Below are 16,315 nucleotides of genomic sequence, written 5' to 3' on the forward strand. Positions count from 1 at the left end.
AGGAGACCCCCGTTCTCCTCACAGAGCTACCATTCCCAGAGGGGTTTAACAGTCAATCCCTCTTTGCAAGGAACTCTGGAAACGGTAGCTCTGTGAGGAGAACGGGGGTCTCCTAACCACTCTTGGCACCCTTTAGTTTCTTCCGAGGATTCTTTGGGGGAAGCCAAGGCTGTTTGTTGCTGCTTTATACATACAGAACTTTATACATGTGAACCGCCCAGAGAGCTTCGGATATTGGGCGGTAGAGAAATATAATAAATAAATAAATAGTGCAGACAGGGCCTAAGATAATAAAAGTTACAGGTATGTATTTTCATAAGACTGCCTAACACAACACACGCCCTGTAACACAACACACATCTTATTTGCCCATGTTCTTCCTGATAAGGCATTTGGTCTGTCAATGCACATACCAAAGATTCTTCAGGTCACTGGTTTAGCAGACCGCACAGCCTTTTACCATGAGCAGGTTCTTTCTGCATTGCAGGGAACGTATGCAGAAACGCAGAGGGCAACTTCACATTGCTTGCCAGGCAGCGGTTTCTGCCCTATGAGACAGACTGATGGCAAATCGTACAGCTGGTAAATGTCTACAAGAACATCTCCCAGTGTGAAAAGCAGGACTTTCTTGGTAGCAGGACTTGCAGCAGCCACAGCAAATTCATCCTAATCCCTGAGATAAAAAGACCCAACATTCAATCTTTACTAACTTCTATGCCCCCTCCATTCTGGCTGGAAGAGCAAGAATTGAATCGGAGGCCACGCTTTGACAGAATCCAAAGCAAAATGCATGAGGTATCCCTGCAGAGGTTATTCAGGAGGGTATGCAAGACGTCTGCACTCTTCACACACTTTTCATAGATAGGCACATCCCTCCTTTTTCCCGTAAGAAGGTTCCTGCTATTTGAAGTCATGCGCATGCATCTGATGGACAAGAACGCCTTGGAAAGAGATGGTGTTACTTTGATAAAGGGTAGAAACTGGTCTATACAGCCTATACTCCTGTTGACTTCCCCCTTCCCTGTCTCATTACAACCTCGTCATCAGAGGCCCCTTCTTCTTATGGGAGGTGTGGAAGGTGGTAACAGGAGAATGGGCCTTTTCAGCAGTGGCCCCCTGGCTGTGGAATGCTCTCCCCAGGGAAGCCTGCTTGGGCCTTCTCTACACATCTTTAGAAGCCAGGCAAAGACCTTCCTCTTCACTCAGGCCTTTGGCCCTTTTGTGTGCTGTCCTAGCTATTCCTTGTTGTTGTTTGACAGGTTTCAAGAGTTGATTGATTACTATGTATGGCTTTTAACATATTGATGAGTTTTACTGGTTGTGTGTTTATCGATGATTCTTGTTTTATATTTGTGTATGTTTTAAATCTGTTGTAAGTCGCCTACAGACCATTTGGTATTAAGCAACTAACAAATGAAGTAAATACATACAGTAGGGCCCCGCTTCTTGGCGCCCGCTTTTCAGCGTTCCGCTAATACGGCACCAGCGGAGTGATCAGCTGGAAGGGGGGGGGGCTGATCTTCTCCTCCTCGGGGGCGATCAGATTCCCGCACTCCAGCTGATTGCACTAGAGGAGGGGAAGATCAGCTGAGGTGCGCTACAGCTGATCTTCTCCTCCTCTGGTGCAATCAGCCGGTTAGGTTCCAGACCCCCACGCTACAGCTGACCCACTTTTCAGAGGTTTTCGCTTTTCGGTGGGGGTCTGGAACCTAACCGGCTGTATGAGTGGGGCCCTACTATACATAAATAAAAACCTCTATAAGAATATAAGGCGAGCCCTGCAAGTTCAGACCAAAGGCTCACCTAGTCCACCATCCTGTTTCATGCAGTGGCCAACCAGACCCCTAGCAAGACATGAGCTCAACAGTAAAATATTAGCAACATCAATATCAATAATAAAACAACAAAATCAGTACTATAAAATAAAACAGACTCAAGGCTCAAGAACAGTCTAACCAGAGCCACCAAAAGCTAGATGGGCCACATGAAAACATGAGAAGAGCCAATGACCCATCTGGTCCAGCATCCTGTTCTCACAGGAGCCAACCAGATGTCGATGGGACAACAGCACACTCCCCTCCTGCAGTTGCCAGCAACTGATGTTCAGAGGCATAATGCCTCCAAAAGTGAAAGCTAATCATAGTAGCCGCCGATATTCCCCATGACTGATCAAAATTCTCCACTCTATTAGTGGGCAGGGAAATTGGGAAGGTCATATCTCCAAATTTATACAGAAAGAGAAGAAATTCTTCCATCATTTCTCAGGGTGGGGCTCACCATTGCAGGGGGGAAATGGTGGACGCCATACAAAACACGGTGGAGATTATTCAGAGGAAGTTCTAGGGAAGGCGAGAAAAAGAAATCTCTCACATTCTCTCAGAAAAAAATGCATTCTGAGCAATTTCAGCTCAGCTGTAGGTGCAACGCAATTAAGACACCCCAGACACATTCGCACCTCGGCATTCTGTCTACATTTCCAACACCTCACTTCTTCCAGTTTTTGCAGGAGGCCAGGGCAGTCAGATACCTCCTGCAAGTCTTGCCACTGTCTTCAATGGAGGGAGATGGATTGCACCTGGAATTGTGTTGTTATACCAAGTCATTTTAAGAAGACGTCTTCTAGAACACCTTGCAAACTCTTCCAGAGAATATAAATTCTACACTCTACTTATGATCACGACCGCAGCCCAAGTGCACTTAAGGGAAGTTGCATTCTCTTATTCAACCAAAACGAAACAGAATCACAGTGAGTGTGAACAGAGAGTGACAAGGATGTCAGGACAAGGATTGTTCTGCCTCTAAGATAACTGTCAGCTTTTTTTAAAAAAAGGTTTGGGTTTCTAACATCTTATTTTGTACTGGATTTGATTTTTTTAAAAACCAGATACTCAAAATGAAAACTTAAGTACAGATAACATGCGCTTCAGTGGTAAACAGTTAGAGAAAAATAATACACACCATCTTCAGATAAGCACCACTAAAACTTGGAAAGGTCTGCTCAAGAGTTGTGAAAAGATGCAAAGCATATAAAAGGAAAATTTCTGAATGGAAGGCAGTAAACAACATGAGATTGTTTACAGAGGCAATGAAGGACCAACTTATGATACTTTAAACACACACACTCACACACAGAGTGTGTGCTTTGATTTAAAATGTATTTGGAGGGAAAACTACCGCTGGATGCAGACAAACTTATGACCAGATTTTCTGCTAACATGTTTCCTATTTCTTGGACAAAAACTGTCTTGGAATGGAATACTGTTCATCAAGGTAAGGTAATTAACTTGAATCCTGGTTTCTAATGTCAAGGAGAGGAAGGGCTTCTCATTCACAGACTGTCTTCTTTATGTGTTCAGAAAATCAGTGCATGTGCCAGTCTGAAATATATTCCGAATAGAATGCAGTTTGTGACAACAGAGCATTAATGCGTATTGGCAAATACGGCTATGACATTTGGTACAAAGATCATGCTCACACACTGGACTTAAATCAGGAAAGTTCCATTTCTTAAGTCACATTTTTAAAGGACCAAGGACCAACATTCCACCAAAGTGTAAACTCCCCTGTCCTTCTGAGCACAGAGATGGACTTTTGGTCCCAAGAAGGGAAGGGGACCTCCCAGACTTCAGAAAGGACAGCAGAGCTGCTTTCCCAGCCTCTCCAAGGCTCAGCATAATAGAGATGAGTCCCTTCATCCTGCACAGTTGTGCCGAGTGTCAAGAGACGCATGGAGTACTTTCCTTGTGTTGCCACCCAGTCAAGAACCCTGCTGATCCACCTCAGGCAAAAGCCAAGGTTGGTAGCAAGCACATATCTGGCGGCTGGTTGCCCAGCCCAGGCAAAATTTATGAGCCTTTCTTGGGCTCATAATTATTACTGTGTGCCCACTGGGACTTGTAGAGCAGCAGGCAGGAAGACCATCAGTAGGTGGCGCCACAACCAGTGACAGGCAGAGCCCATTCATTCTAGTTTTGTCCCCATTCTTTTCCCTGCTGAGTTCTCCAAGGGTAACCCTGAGACTAAGGTGGAGGAGGAAGCTGAAAGCAGGCAGGTGGGGGCTGGATGAGAGCAGAACAATGTTTGTGAGGCAGTGTCCCAATTGTCCAAATGGGCAGCTTCCATTGCCTATATATAAGATTTTTTTCCCCCAATCAGGAGACCTAGTTCTACAGCACTGACAAGTCCCCTGGACATTCTACACTCCATACTGACCTATGAGTGGGCTCCCTTCCTCATCTATGTACTCTTGATATGGACTGACCTTGCCCCTATTTCCTTCCAGTCTCACAGCTACTTCCTTCCTGGAACGCTGGAAACGGGAATCCAGACAGCATCTGCTAGAGCCTCATGCCGTTGATTTGATCAACATCAATTATATATAAAAGTATTTTATACAGTATACAGGTGCTCATTTCCTTCTGCAGTCTTCCTTCTCTCAAACGCTCTTGTAGTGGGTGCGTGGCCATGTGACATAGTTCCCATTTTTATCTTGTAATTTTTTTTTTTTAAATCAGATGCATTTCTGACCCATTTGACACCACATATGTAAATTTTTAGGGCCCACCTTTTTTGGGGGGGGTAATACTGTGATTTTAAGTTGTTGTTTTTTTTCAATTAATTTTTATTCCAATTTTCAAAACCAAAACAATACAAAAAGAAAACAACACAAATCAATAACTAGTACAATACAAAAAGAAATATATATATATATATATATATATATATATTAAGTTGTTTTAATGATGTGTAGCCACCCTAGAACCTTAGGGTGAAGAGCTTGTAATAAAATAATAATAATAATAATAATAATAATAATAATAATTTTGAATATTGAACAATAGCTGTATATGAGGACTTTATATGGGCAAGCATTTATCTCTTTGCTCTCCCTTCATCTTCTCAATGCTTTGGAGGAACAATGACATTTGTGCCTTGCCTAAAGTTACAACACACAGCATCCTGCTTTCCAAAAGGTATTTTTCATCCCAGGGCATCCCCGTTATTTTCATCTGTGCTTACCTTGTTTCCAATGGCCTTTTTCGGTGGAAAGTGAAAACTTCTCACTTGGTGGTATTTCATCTGTAGCTTGTGATGCAGGCCTCGGAATTCTGTGTATCTTCGGTAGACATTCCACTCGTCGTCTTTTATCCTGATGTAGACCTGTTTTAGGCAGAGGGTGGAGGAAATTCTTTTTAAACCAAAGGCGTTGCAACATAGGAAAGCCCTGCTGAATCAGACCAAAAGTCCATCTAAGCCAACAATCTGCTTCCCACAACGGCCAACCAGATGCCTCTTGGGAAGATGTGAGAGCAAAATCCCTCTTGCTATGCTTGCCTCCCGTCAACTGGTCCTCGGAGACATACTGCCTCCAAACGTGGACTTAGCACATGGCCAACTAAAACAGTAAGGGCAACAGGTATAGCAGCAGCACACCAACATAAGATGGAGGAAGTAGTAAAGCTCTTGGGCATATTAATGCTTTATAAGAACACAAGAAGAGCCTGTTGGATTAGGCCAGTGGCCCATCTAGTCCAGGATTCTGTTTTCATAGTGGCCGACCAGCTGTAGTGTAGTGACAAATTCAGAAGTGCAGGGTCCTTTCATGAATCAAGTCACACAGCCACACCCCCTCGCTTGCTTGCTCTCTGTCATCATCTCCACACTCCTCAGTCCTTCCCCCATTCGCCCTCTCGCACAACAAGAGAAGTCCCTAGGACAGGGGTGGTGACCCTTTGGCACTCCAGATGTTGCTAAACTACAATTCCCATCATCCCCAGCAAGCATGGCCCATGGGCAGGGATGATGGGAGCTGTGGTTCGGCAACATCTGGAGGGCCAAAGGTTCGCCACCCCTGCCCTAGGAGCCAATCAGTATGAAAGGGGAGTGTGTTAGCTACTGAGAAGAGTCTTCCCAATGGCTGACTCGCTTTCTTTCACTCTGATAGGCTCCAGTCAGCAGGAAAGGGCAAGGAAGCATGTTAGAATTTTTTTTCTCAGTGGCTAACACACCCCCTTTCATGCTGGAGACATAGAGACCCTGCTCCCAAAAAAAGTAAGGGGTCTAAGACCCCTGAGACCCTGAAAGACTACACCCCTGCCAACCAGATGCCCATGGGAAGCCTGAAAGCAGGGCATGTGCAACAGGACTCTCTCCACTTGTGATTCTCAGCAATTGGCATTCAGCCACATGCTGCCTCTGACAGTGGAGGCAGAACGTATTGTTGTTGTTGTTGTTATTAAATTTTATTTATACCCCGCCTTTCGGCCAAAGGCCCTCAAGGTGGCTTACAAAGAAAAATAAACACAGGTATAAAATGCAATAAAAATACAATAAAAACAATATATAATTTACAAAAGTTAAATTAAATAACAAATAACATTATCATAATATTGTTAATTAAAAGCAGGGAGAGCCCAGGGGTCCAATCTGAAGACGTTATTAGTTAAATCGAAAGTACTGGGGAGCCCCAGGTTCAAGTCCCCGCTCAGCTCCCTAGATGACCTTGGGACCATCATAGACATCATGGCTAGTAGCTATCGACAGCCTTCTCTTCCATTTCTTTGTCCACTTCTCTTTTGTATAGATAAATACAAGTACACTGAAATATATCAAGGATGGGGAACTTGTGACCCTCCAAATGTTGTTGGACTATAACTCCCGTCAGCCCTCACCATTGGCCATATTAGGTGGAGCTGATGGGAGCTGAGAGCCCAACAACATCTGGGGGGCTACAGGGTCCCTGCCCCTCTGCTATATATCAAGCAACATTTTGTGCACAATAAGTGGAAGATATAATGCTTCAGAGCACTCCATATTAACACAAACCCGTTACACTGAGATATAAACACTGCGCCTGAAACTACACACAGTGAAAAGCACTGTACGAGGAAGAAAGCACCACTGTAAAAGTGACCCACATGAAAAGTGCCAAGATAAAAAGGGAGCCATGTGTATGTTGATAAAGCTCCGGACCAAAAAGGGCCAATGACTATCAACAGAATGGAAACAAGGTCCTCAAAGGCATGAAAAAGCAACAGAAGCACAGCAGGCATCTGGTATTCACCCCCTCTCTTAACCATTCTTCTTCAAGCACTATGGTACCAAATAAAAATAAAGAATGAATGAAAATGAAAATGAAAGGAATGTTTTGGCCAGAAGTGGAGGATGAATGGCAGATTAAAATGGATATGGATTATTCTTAGAGCGGCAACATTTCATTGATCCTTCAGTTAGTTTAAGCTGATCAAAAACCTTTTGGCCCCAATTTAATCGGGCAACCCATTTAAAAATCCAACACTTCAAGCTGCAAGCCTGATCCTTCAGGGCAGAGGTAGCTAATCTCTGTGGTCCTCCAGATGTTGTCGGACTCTAAATCCCATCATTCCTAACCAATGGCCATGCTGGTTGGGGCTGGGGGGAGACAGAGCTCAAGAACATCTGGAGAACCACAGGCTCCCCATCCCTGTCTTCCCCTTCTGTTGTATAGCCTGGAGTGCATTGCAACAAAGTGTCCAGCAGCCAAGCATTTGCTTTGGGCTTCTTTTTAAAATTGGCTAAAATGCATAAGACACTCCGAAGCCTTAATCGATGTGCAAATGTATTGGTTTGAATTAGTTACACAAGATTGGTTCTTAAGAACATAAGAGCAGCCTGCTGGATCAATCAATCAATCAATCAATCAATCATTTATTATTACGGTCAAAGACCAGCACTATAAAATATTAAAACAATAAAATGGCAAAACATATCAATATTATACAGAGAAGGAAACAAACAGTAGCCACATGAGATAATATGGCACTAATAGTGTTGAATAAATACATCAATGTGCAATAGCCCCCCCAAGATTATCTATTATTGTTATTTGCTGTCATCACTCTCCTACAGGTAACAGCTGAAACACAGAATCTGCTGGATCAAGACAGTGGCATCCTGGTCCACTTCAGCATCCTGATCTCACAGTAGCCAACCAGATGCCCATGGGAAGCCCGCAAGCAGGGCCTGAGCATAGGAGCGCTCTCCCCTCCTGCAGTTTCCAGCAACTGGTATTCAGAAGCATGCTGCCTCCAAACATGGGCACAGAACATCCATCGTGGCTAGCAGCCATTGATAGCCTTATCCTCCATGAATCTATCTAATCCTCTTTTAAAGCCATCCAAGTTGGTGGCCATCACTGCCTCCCGTGGGAGCAAATTCCACTCTGCACTGTGTGAAGGAGGACTTTTGTGTGTCCACAATCATCCAACATTCAGCTTCACTGGAACGCCCCTCAATTTTAATGTTATGAGAGAGGGAGAAAAACTTTCCTCTAACCACTTTCTCCATGTCGCCTCTTACTTGGCTTTTCTCTAAACTAAAATTCTTCCCCACTTCCCTTTCGTTTCCCTCTCATTTCCCATGTGTCAAATTTAAGACTGTAAGCTCTTTGGGGCATGAACCTTCTTGTACCCTATAAAGTGTCACACTATAAAGCTGATATCATCATCATCAAATTCCACAGCAAGTCTCTCAAATGGACTAGAGAAGCAGTTTTGCATACAGTCTCAGAGACATCATAAAAGGTCTAAGATGCTTCCATAGATGTCCTGCTGCTTAACAGCTGCAACACCTCTTTATTATTATTATTATTATTATTATTATTATTATTATTATTATTATTATAACTGTTGTTTGTTGTTGTTGTTGTTGTTGTTGTTGTTAATAATAATAATAATAATAATAATAATAATAATAATAATAATAATAATAATAATAATAATAATAATAATAATAATAATAATAATAATAATAATAATAATGGGAAGTGTAGTCAGGGAAACTGGGGTCCCTCACTGGCTACCCCTGGGCTCGATGGACCAATGGAAGGCAGTTTCCTATACATGTATAGATGCTGAATTTACATAACCATTTGGCAAGCAGTCATCTACACACACAAGCTTTTGCTGCTCAGAGTCCTGCCTGCTGGGAGCTTCTTTATTAACTTTGATTCAGCTTCATTAATTGCCTGGAAGATATACAAATCCCTTGTATGTCTTGATGTTTGGCCATCATCAACAAAACAAAACAAAACCCTCCTGTAATTGGTTCCCAAACTCCCCACCACCACCACTTGAAAATTGCTGAGAGTTTTGGCCAATGGCTTCATGATTTTTCTGCCTGTTGTAATGCACTCTGCTATATTCTGTAGGATTTTTAATTGCATAGAATGTATTTTATTGTGTTGCAATTTGAATTCCATAGAATAGAAAATACAATAATCAATAAGAAAATTCACTATAAAAAATAATAGAAGCAATTAAAACTACCATTAACAATCAATATGGATATAGGATGTGCTGTGTCCATCATCCATAGTAGCAGCTCCCTCTGTTCTTCACAGACACATAGCGGCCTGAATTAAGCTCGTGGTCCAGAGACCACAGCCTGGAAACACCTGTCATAGGCTGCAATCCAGTACATGTCTATGCAGAAGTTCCATTGAGTTCAATGGGACTTACTCCCAGGTAAGTGTGTATTGGATTGCAGCCTTAGATATTTATTTTAGAATGTGCCACAAAGATCCTTTTCTTGTTGTGGTTTCCAGTGTTTTTGTTGTTGCTGATGTTCAGATACTGGGCTAGAAACAACAGAATTAAGCATCTTAGAATAGCCTGCACACCCATAAAAAAAATTATTTTCAAATTGGATCTCAGGAGGGTTCCTCCCCCTACCCCCAAAGCCAATTCATTCCTACTTTCATTGTGAACAGCAGTGGGGCTTCTCTGCAATGAAAGTGACAAAGCACAGGAAATAAAGGAGCCCCAGGGAATAAATCCCTTCTATCCTGAATGTAATTCAATGTACTGGGTCAAGCGCTTCTGAACGCAGGAAGCAATCAATCAAACTAAAGCTAGGGAACCTTGAGCCCATCAGCAAGATGGGATTAGAAAGCTGACAAATGGGAACCTGTAACAAAATGTTGCAGTAGATTCCCAGCACTGTTCCTGCTCCAGCCAGCTTGACACAAGAGCTTTGTGTTTGGGGCTCGTGGGGAGGGGCAGTGGAAGAGATCACAAGTGGAGGGGACAAAATGGGACAACTTTTTTTCTTTCCCAAGACTATTTGAAACTTACCCCACTGAGCTAAATAACAAACAAATGACTCCAGGTTGAGGCTGGTTGCTGGATACTATAACCTGTTAGCAGCTCAATTCTTTCCCTCATCCTCTTTTAATCTGACTTCAACATTCTATGGTTCAACGGCCTTTCAGCTTTCATTCTGCTAGACTTCTGGTTCCTTCAGACCCCTTCCCTGCTGCCATTCCTCAAGCCTGATTTCTGAAACTCCCTGCGAGATGGCCACCTTTCACATGCTCTAATGTTCTCGGGGCGCAGTCCAATATGGCAAGACTGCAAGCCCTTAAAACTGGCATCAAACCAAAAAGGGGTCAGGCCAATAAGGCAGATGCAAGCGGCAAGGACACCAAGCTGCATTTATAATGTAATACGCAGCACCTGATGCACTGCCCACAGTGGAATGTTCTAGGAGATACCGAGGTAGTCCTTCCCCACAAGCTGGTGGGGAATGCTGCCTCTGAACCTGGGTGGTGGGGAAGCACACACCTCTTTTATAATTATTTTTCCTAACTCCTGGGATGTGTAAGATACAGATACCCCAATCACAATCTTTCAGACTTAGACATATTTCTAATCGAAAAGCCCTCCAGTCACGGAGCACCAGAAGCAAGAGAGAACTAACGGACACGTAGACTGCACACCCTTTAGCCTTAAGTTATATCCTTGGTTTCCATTTTTCTTTTTTAAACCCTCTCTTAACATTATGTACCTAGGTGGATTTTGCTCAGTCTAATGTTTGTTTAAATAGCCCAAGAGAACATAGAGTCAGTCCTCAGCTGACTCAAGGAAAACAGACGTGGAATAATTTTCAAATATTTGCTAACACACACCTTTCGTATAATACAGTATACTTCGATACATGTTCCTAAAACAGCAATCTCAGCATTATATATCTAGCATAGATATATGCTCATGCAAACCAAACCTGAACATACTAGTTGGGTGATCATGCCAACAAGTGGGCACAGATGGTACAGATCGAAGGGGGTCAGATGTTGTTCAGAGCGGCATGGCTCTAGGCATTGGTGAGCCCAAGTGAGCAACCTCATAAACTAACATAAACTTGGCATTTAAAAGGATTCTGTCAGCATTGTCTTGGGATAATCCCTCCTTCCAACCTCAGCCATTGGACAATCTTTCCTTCTGGTTTGGACTGTCAGTCGTGGAAGCTGTCACTCATACCTAGTCCAAATTGGTTCAGATGGATTGCTGACCACAAGTTGTACGGCGATAACCTCTTGGGGACCATTTGCAGATAAGCAAATGCTTGTGGCACCTAGGTTGCTGGTGGGGGCAAACGACGGCCAGCATACAACACCTTGCTTGCAGAATTTGCACAGGCTGCCAACCTGCTGCTAGGCCAAGTTCAAGGTCTCGGTGCTAAAGTCCTATACAGCTCAGGACCAGGTTATTTGAGAGACCACCTTACTCCTGATATGCCCAGCAGGTCACTGCAGTCTACAGGAGAGTTTCTCCAAAGGGCCCCAAAAGATCAGAAGCTCACTCCATAGCAGCCAGGAGCAGGGCCTTCAGTGCGGCTTCCCCTGTTCTGTAGAACAGCACCCTGGCCAAAGTATGACAGGCACCCACTATCTGCATTTTCCGGAAACAACTGAAGACATTTTTATTCCGACAGGCTTTCCCAGCTGGATGAATAGGTTTGAGCCATAGGTATCTATTTGTATTTTTTTTAAATCTGTTTTTAACTATTTTTAGCTGTTTTTATTATACATTGCTTGAGATGGGTGTGTGGAGAGTGATAAATAAATGAATAAATAATAAGTTATATAAGTTATATCTTCTGAGTAGAGCATGGGTGATCAAAAGCTATCCCTTTACACCTCACTATCCTTTTCCACACCTCACTCACATCACATATGGTTATCTCTATCCTTCTTATACAGGCAGTGTGGCTTAGTGGTTAGAGTGTCAGACCAGGATCTGGGAGACCAGGGTTCAAATCCCCACTCAGCCATGAAATGCCCTAGGTGACCATGGGCCAGTCACAGTCTCTCAACCTGACCTACCTCACAGGTGTGTTGTTGTGAGGATAAAAGGAAGAGGGAGGAGAACCATGCAAGTCACCTTGAGCTTCTTTGAGGAAAGGTGGGCCATAAATGTAACAACCAATACAATAAATATATTGGCTTGGGCTGCCACACTGACTGTTGTTTTATCTGTCCAGGCTGCTTGCTTCTGCGCATACTTTGGTATACTGTCTACTAGATGTACTGTCTTATAATTAAAAATCATATATTAACCTATGTAAGTGCCCTACTTCCAAGGAAAGACTCTCAGTGAAGTCCTCTTTAATTAATTAATTTCATTATCCACAGTGTTCCTGGCACTCTAGGCTCAAAGCCTTATATGTAAGAATATTGGGATATGCCATGCACTACACACCAAAAACTGGGAAGTTCTGGAGAAAAGGGGAGTCAGAGGCAACATGATAGAAGTGTATAAAATTATGCATGGCCTGGAGAGAGTGGATAGATAAACTTTTTTCTCCCTGTCTCATAACTCATCGATATCCATTGACGCTGAATGCTGGAAGACTCAGGACAGACAAAAGAAAGGACTTCTTCAAAGAGTGCAGAGTTAAGCCACGGAATTCTCTCCCACAAGAGGCAGTGATGGCTACTAACTTAGATGGCTTTAAAAGAGGATTAGACAAATTCATGGAGGAGAAGGGTACCAATGGCTACTAGTCACAATGGCTATATTCTACCTCCAAGGTCAGAGATAGATGGCCACATTCACACCAGACATTTATTCCACTATTATTCCACTTTAAATAGTCATGGCTTCCCCCAAAGAATCATGGGAATTGTAGTTTGTGTAGGATGCTGAGAGTTGTTAGAAGACCCCTGTTCTCCTCACAGAGTTACAGTTTCAGAGCTTGGAAAAGTTACTTTTTTGAACTACAACTCCCATCAGCCCCAGCCAGCATGGCCACTGGATTGGGCTGATGGGAGTTGTAGTTCAAAAAAAGTAACTTTTCCAAGCTCTGTACAGTTTACTACATAGATTTAACAGTCATTTCCTCTTCCCAGAAAACTCTTGAGAATCGTAGCTCTGTGAGGGGAACAGGGGCCTTCTCACAGCTTTCAGAACCCTTCACAAACTATCCTTCCCAGGATTCTTTGAGGGAAGCCATGACTGTTTAAAGTGGAATAATAGTGGAATAAATGCCTGATGTGAATAGCCCAGAATACCAGTTGCTGGAAATTGCAGGTGGGGAGAGTGCTCTTGCTCTCAAGAGGTCCTGCTTGTGGGCTTCCCATGGGCAACTGGTTGGCCACTGTGAGAACAGGATGCTGGATGGGCCTTTGGCTTGATTCAGCAGGTGGTTCTTCTGTGCTAAATTCTTATAGGGATTCTTCCTTCCAAAGGATATTGCTGGGGTTTCACCTTCTTTTGTAGATTACACGGAATGCTACATTATATCAGCCATTGCCAAACCTGGTGGCCTCCAGATAGTTTGGATTACAACTCCTACTAGCCCCCGCCAGCACAAAACATCTGGAGGCCACCAGGTTTGTGATAGCTGCATCATATGGCAGCTGTCACCTTCCTGCAGATGCTCTCCATTCTCAGCCAATCTGTTATTTTTAGTTCTTTATCATCTATTGGTAGTCTGCCTTTCCTTAAAAAAGCCCAAGGTGGTGTGCCAGACTCTATCCTTTTTATTCTCACAGCAGGCAGGAGAGGTAGGTTAAAATGAGTGGCTGGCCCAGGGTTACCCAGTGAGCTTCAGGTCTGAGCGGGAACAGGATCCCACATTTTCCCAGTTGTAGTCAAACACTCTCACAACACCACACTGACTAATTATCTCAACTCTGGTTCTTAAATCTCATTTATTTATCATTTATTTACTGCACTTGTGCCCCACCTTTTCTCCAAGGAGCTCAAGGTCCTCACCCTTCTCATTTCACCTACACAACAGCCCTGTGAGGTAGGTTGAGCTGAGAGACTGAGACAGGCCCAAGATCACCCAGTGAGCTTCAGGACAGGGTGAGGATTCAAACCCTGGTCTCCTAGATCATAGTCCAGCACTCTAGCCACTACACCACACTTAGTGCATTAGTGGTGAAGGTAGAAGCGGAAACATTTAACTAAATTATTTAAAACTTGCCTCTCTTTTTTGTTTCTTTTTTATAAATATGTCTTTTATCATAATTTCTCCTATGTTTTGATTGCTTATTGCCTCCCTCCCCCCCATTTCTAATTGGGGTTCTAACACAAGTCCCATTTTCTTTTCTATACTCCACTAGAGAGAAAATCATAGTGTTGGTGAATCATGTAGTTCAGTGCTGCATATTAAGCTGTAACCTGTTGTTAAGTAATTAAGGATCCCAATACACTATAATTTATTTTTTAAAAGATGGCAGAAGCATTTATTCATTTCTCCTATAAGTTGCTAATGGGTTTACCTGGTCTTCTTTTATTAAAAAAAAAGAAAAAGGGGAAAAAAGGATAAGGATAATTCTGAAATGGTATTTATCTGAGGGACTTACACTTGGACCTCATATTGGGGTGATTTTCTTTAAAAGAGTTATAATTAAATATGAGAGGGCACGTTACGATTTTCTGCATTGGCACCAATATTTAAATCTTCATTATCTCAACTGGGAATGGCAGGCACAAGTTGAAATGTTTCACATTTGGCTCGCTTGGAAGATATTATAAGATACTGTACAACTAGAACAAGGCAGAAAACGACAAGTAAAACAATTGTGGAGCTGAAACACCATCCCTCTATGAGGAAAGATGAAGAAGACTTAATAGAGCATATTGTTATATAAAACTATAAATAGTTATATAAAACTATGCATATTGTACAGCAGGTATGGGTACCCAGGCTCCCATCCGAAGACACAACAACAGAGGCTCTTACCTCTGATAGTATGCTTCAAGTCCTTGAAAGGTTGTCACACAGAGGAGGGCCAGGATCTCTTCTCAATCATCCCAGAGTGCAGGACACAGAATAATGGGCTCAAGTTGCAGGAAGCCAGATTTCAACTGGACATCAGGAAAAAAGTCCTAACTGTTAGAGCCATATGACAATGGAACAAATGAACTAGGGAGGTGGTGGGCTCTCCAACACTGGAGGCCTTCAAGAGGCAGCTGGACAGCCACCTTTCAGGTATGCTTCAAGCACTGAGCAAGGGGTTGGACTCAATGGCCTTATAGGGCACTTCCTACTCTACTACTCTATGAATTGCATCCATTTCTTCCATCTCTATCAAGGCAACCCTGTACAAGACACATCCACTCAGAAGTAAGCCCCACAGAGTTCATTGGGGCTTACTTCCAGATGACCTTGCGCACATGCGCACATCTATGATTCCATGATTCTAAGATGTCCGAACAAGCCGTTATGCCCCTCCTGCCAAGCTGTTAAAGGTGCAGTGGGGTGGGTTTGCTCACGAGACTTTCTTCCCTTATGGTGATGGTGTGTTTGCAGACATGTGCTTCTCCTAGGTGGGTGCGCCTGTCCTCATCAATGTAGGTGGCGCCGGGTTCTCAGCAATGGGATGGTGTCCTGCCCTCTGGGCTCCAGTTCTGTCTCTTGTGCATCCCCCACCCGGCTGCTTGAATTCCTTCCCACTTCCCAATGTGGCTCTCTTCTCAGCAGTCGGAGTGAAGGGGAGAGCCGGTAAGTTTCCTTCCTTAACAGCTAGAACCTAACAGGGGCAGAACCGCCGCCCTCCATCCCAGATTGCCACGACTCAGCCCTGTCTTCTGTTCCCTCTTCGTCGTCATCCTCTATCTGTGACTGCTACTCCAGGCTAGACCCTGATGGAACCGCAGGGCTCATGACATCAAGAAACCCTTGGCCTTCCAGATGTTGCTGAACTACAACTCCTACCATCTCCAGCCATTGCTTCAAGCTAGCTAGGGCAGATGGGAGTGGTAACTTCAGCAACGTCTGGAGGGCCAAAGGTTCCCCACTCCCGGTGTAGAGACACAGGTAGCCAACATAGTGTTGCTTTTCGGATGTTGTCGGAGCACTTCGCATCATCTCTGACCGTTGGCCATGTGGACTGAGACTAATGGGAGTTGTGGTCTAGCAACATCTAGAGAGCACGACATTGGCTATCCCTGGGCAGAGGAAGAGGAGAGACTTTTCTCCCTCTCTCAGAACACTAGAAGAGAGTACCTCTGACCATCATGATGCTGTTGGATGGTGGATGTTG

General features: G+C 43.6%; 1 protein-coding gene across 2 annotated transcripts in view; it reads right to left on the minus strand.

Annotated features, from left to right (window-relative positions):
- Window positions 1-16,315, minus strand: part of SNX29 (sorting nexin 29) — a 301,418-nt gene that overhangs the window by 93,959 nt on the left and 191,144 nt on the right. For both annotated transcript variants that reach the window (XM_061599557.1, XM_061599558.1), the window contains exon 19: window positions 5,020-5,160. In XM_061599557.1, coding sequence (XP_061455541.1) covers window positions 5,020-5,160 — 141 coding nt within the window. The remainder of the gene's footprint in view (window positions 1-5,019; window positions 5,161-16,315) is intronic.

The sequence above is a fragment of the Rhineura floridana genome, chromosome 17 (assembly GCF_030035675.1).
Source record: "Rhineura floridana isolate rRhiFlo1 chromosome 17, rRhiFlo1.hap2, whole genome shotgun sequence".
NCBI lineage: Eukaryota > Metazoa > Chordata > Lepidosauria > Squamata > Rhineuridae > Rhineura > Rhineura floridana.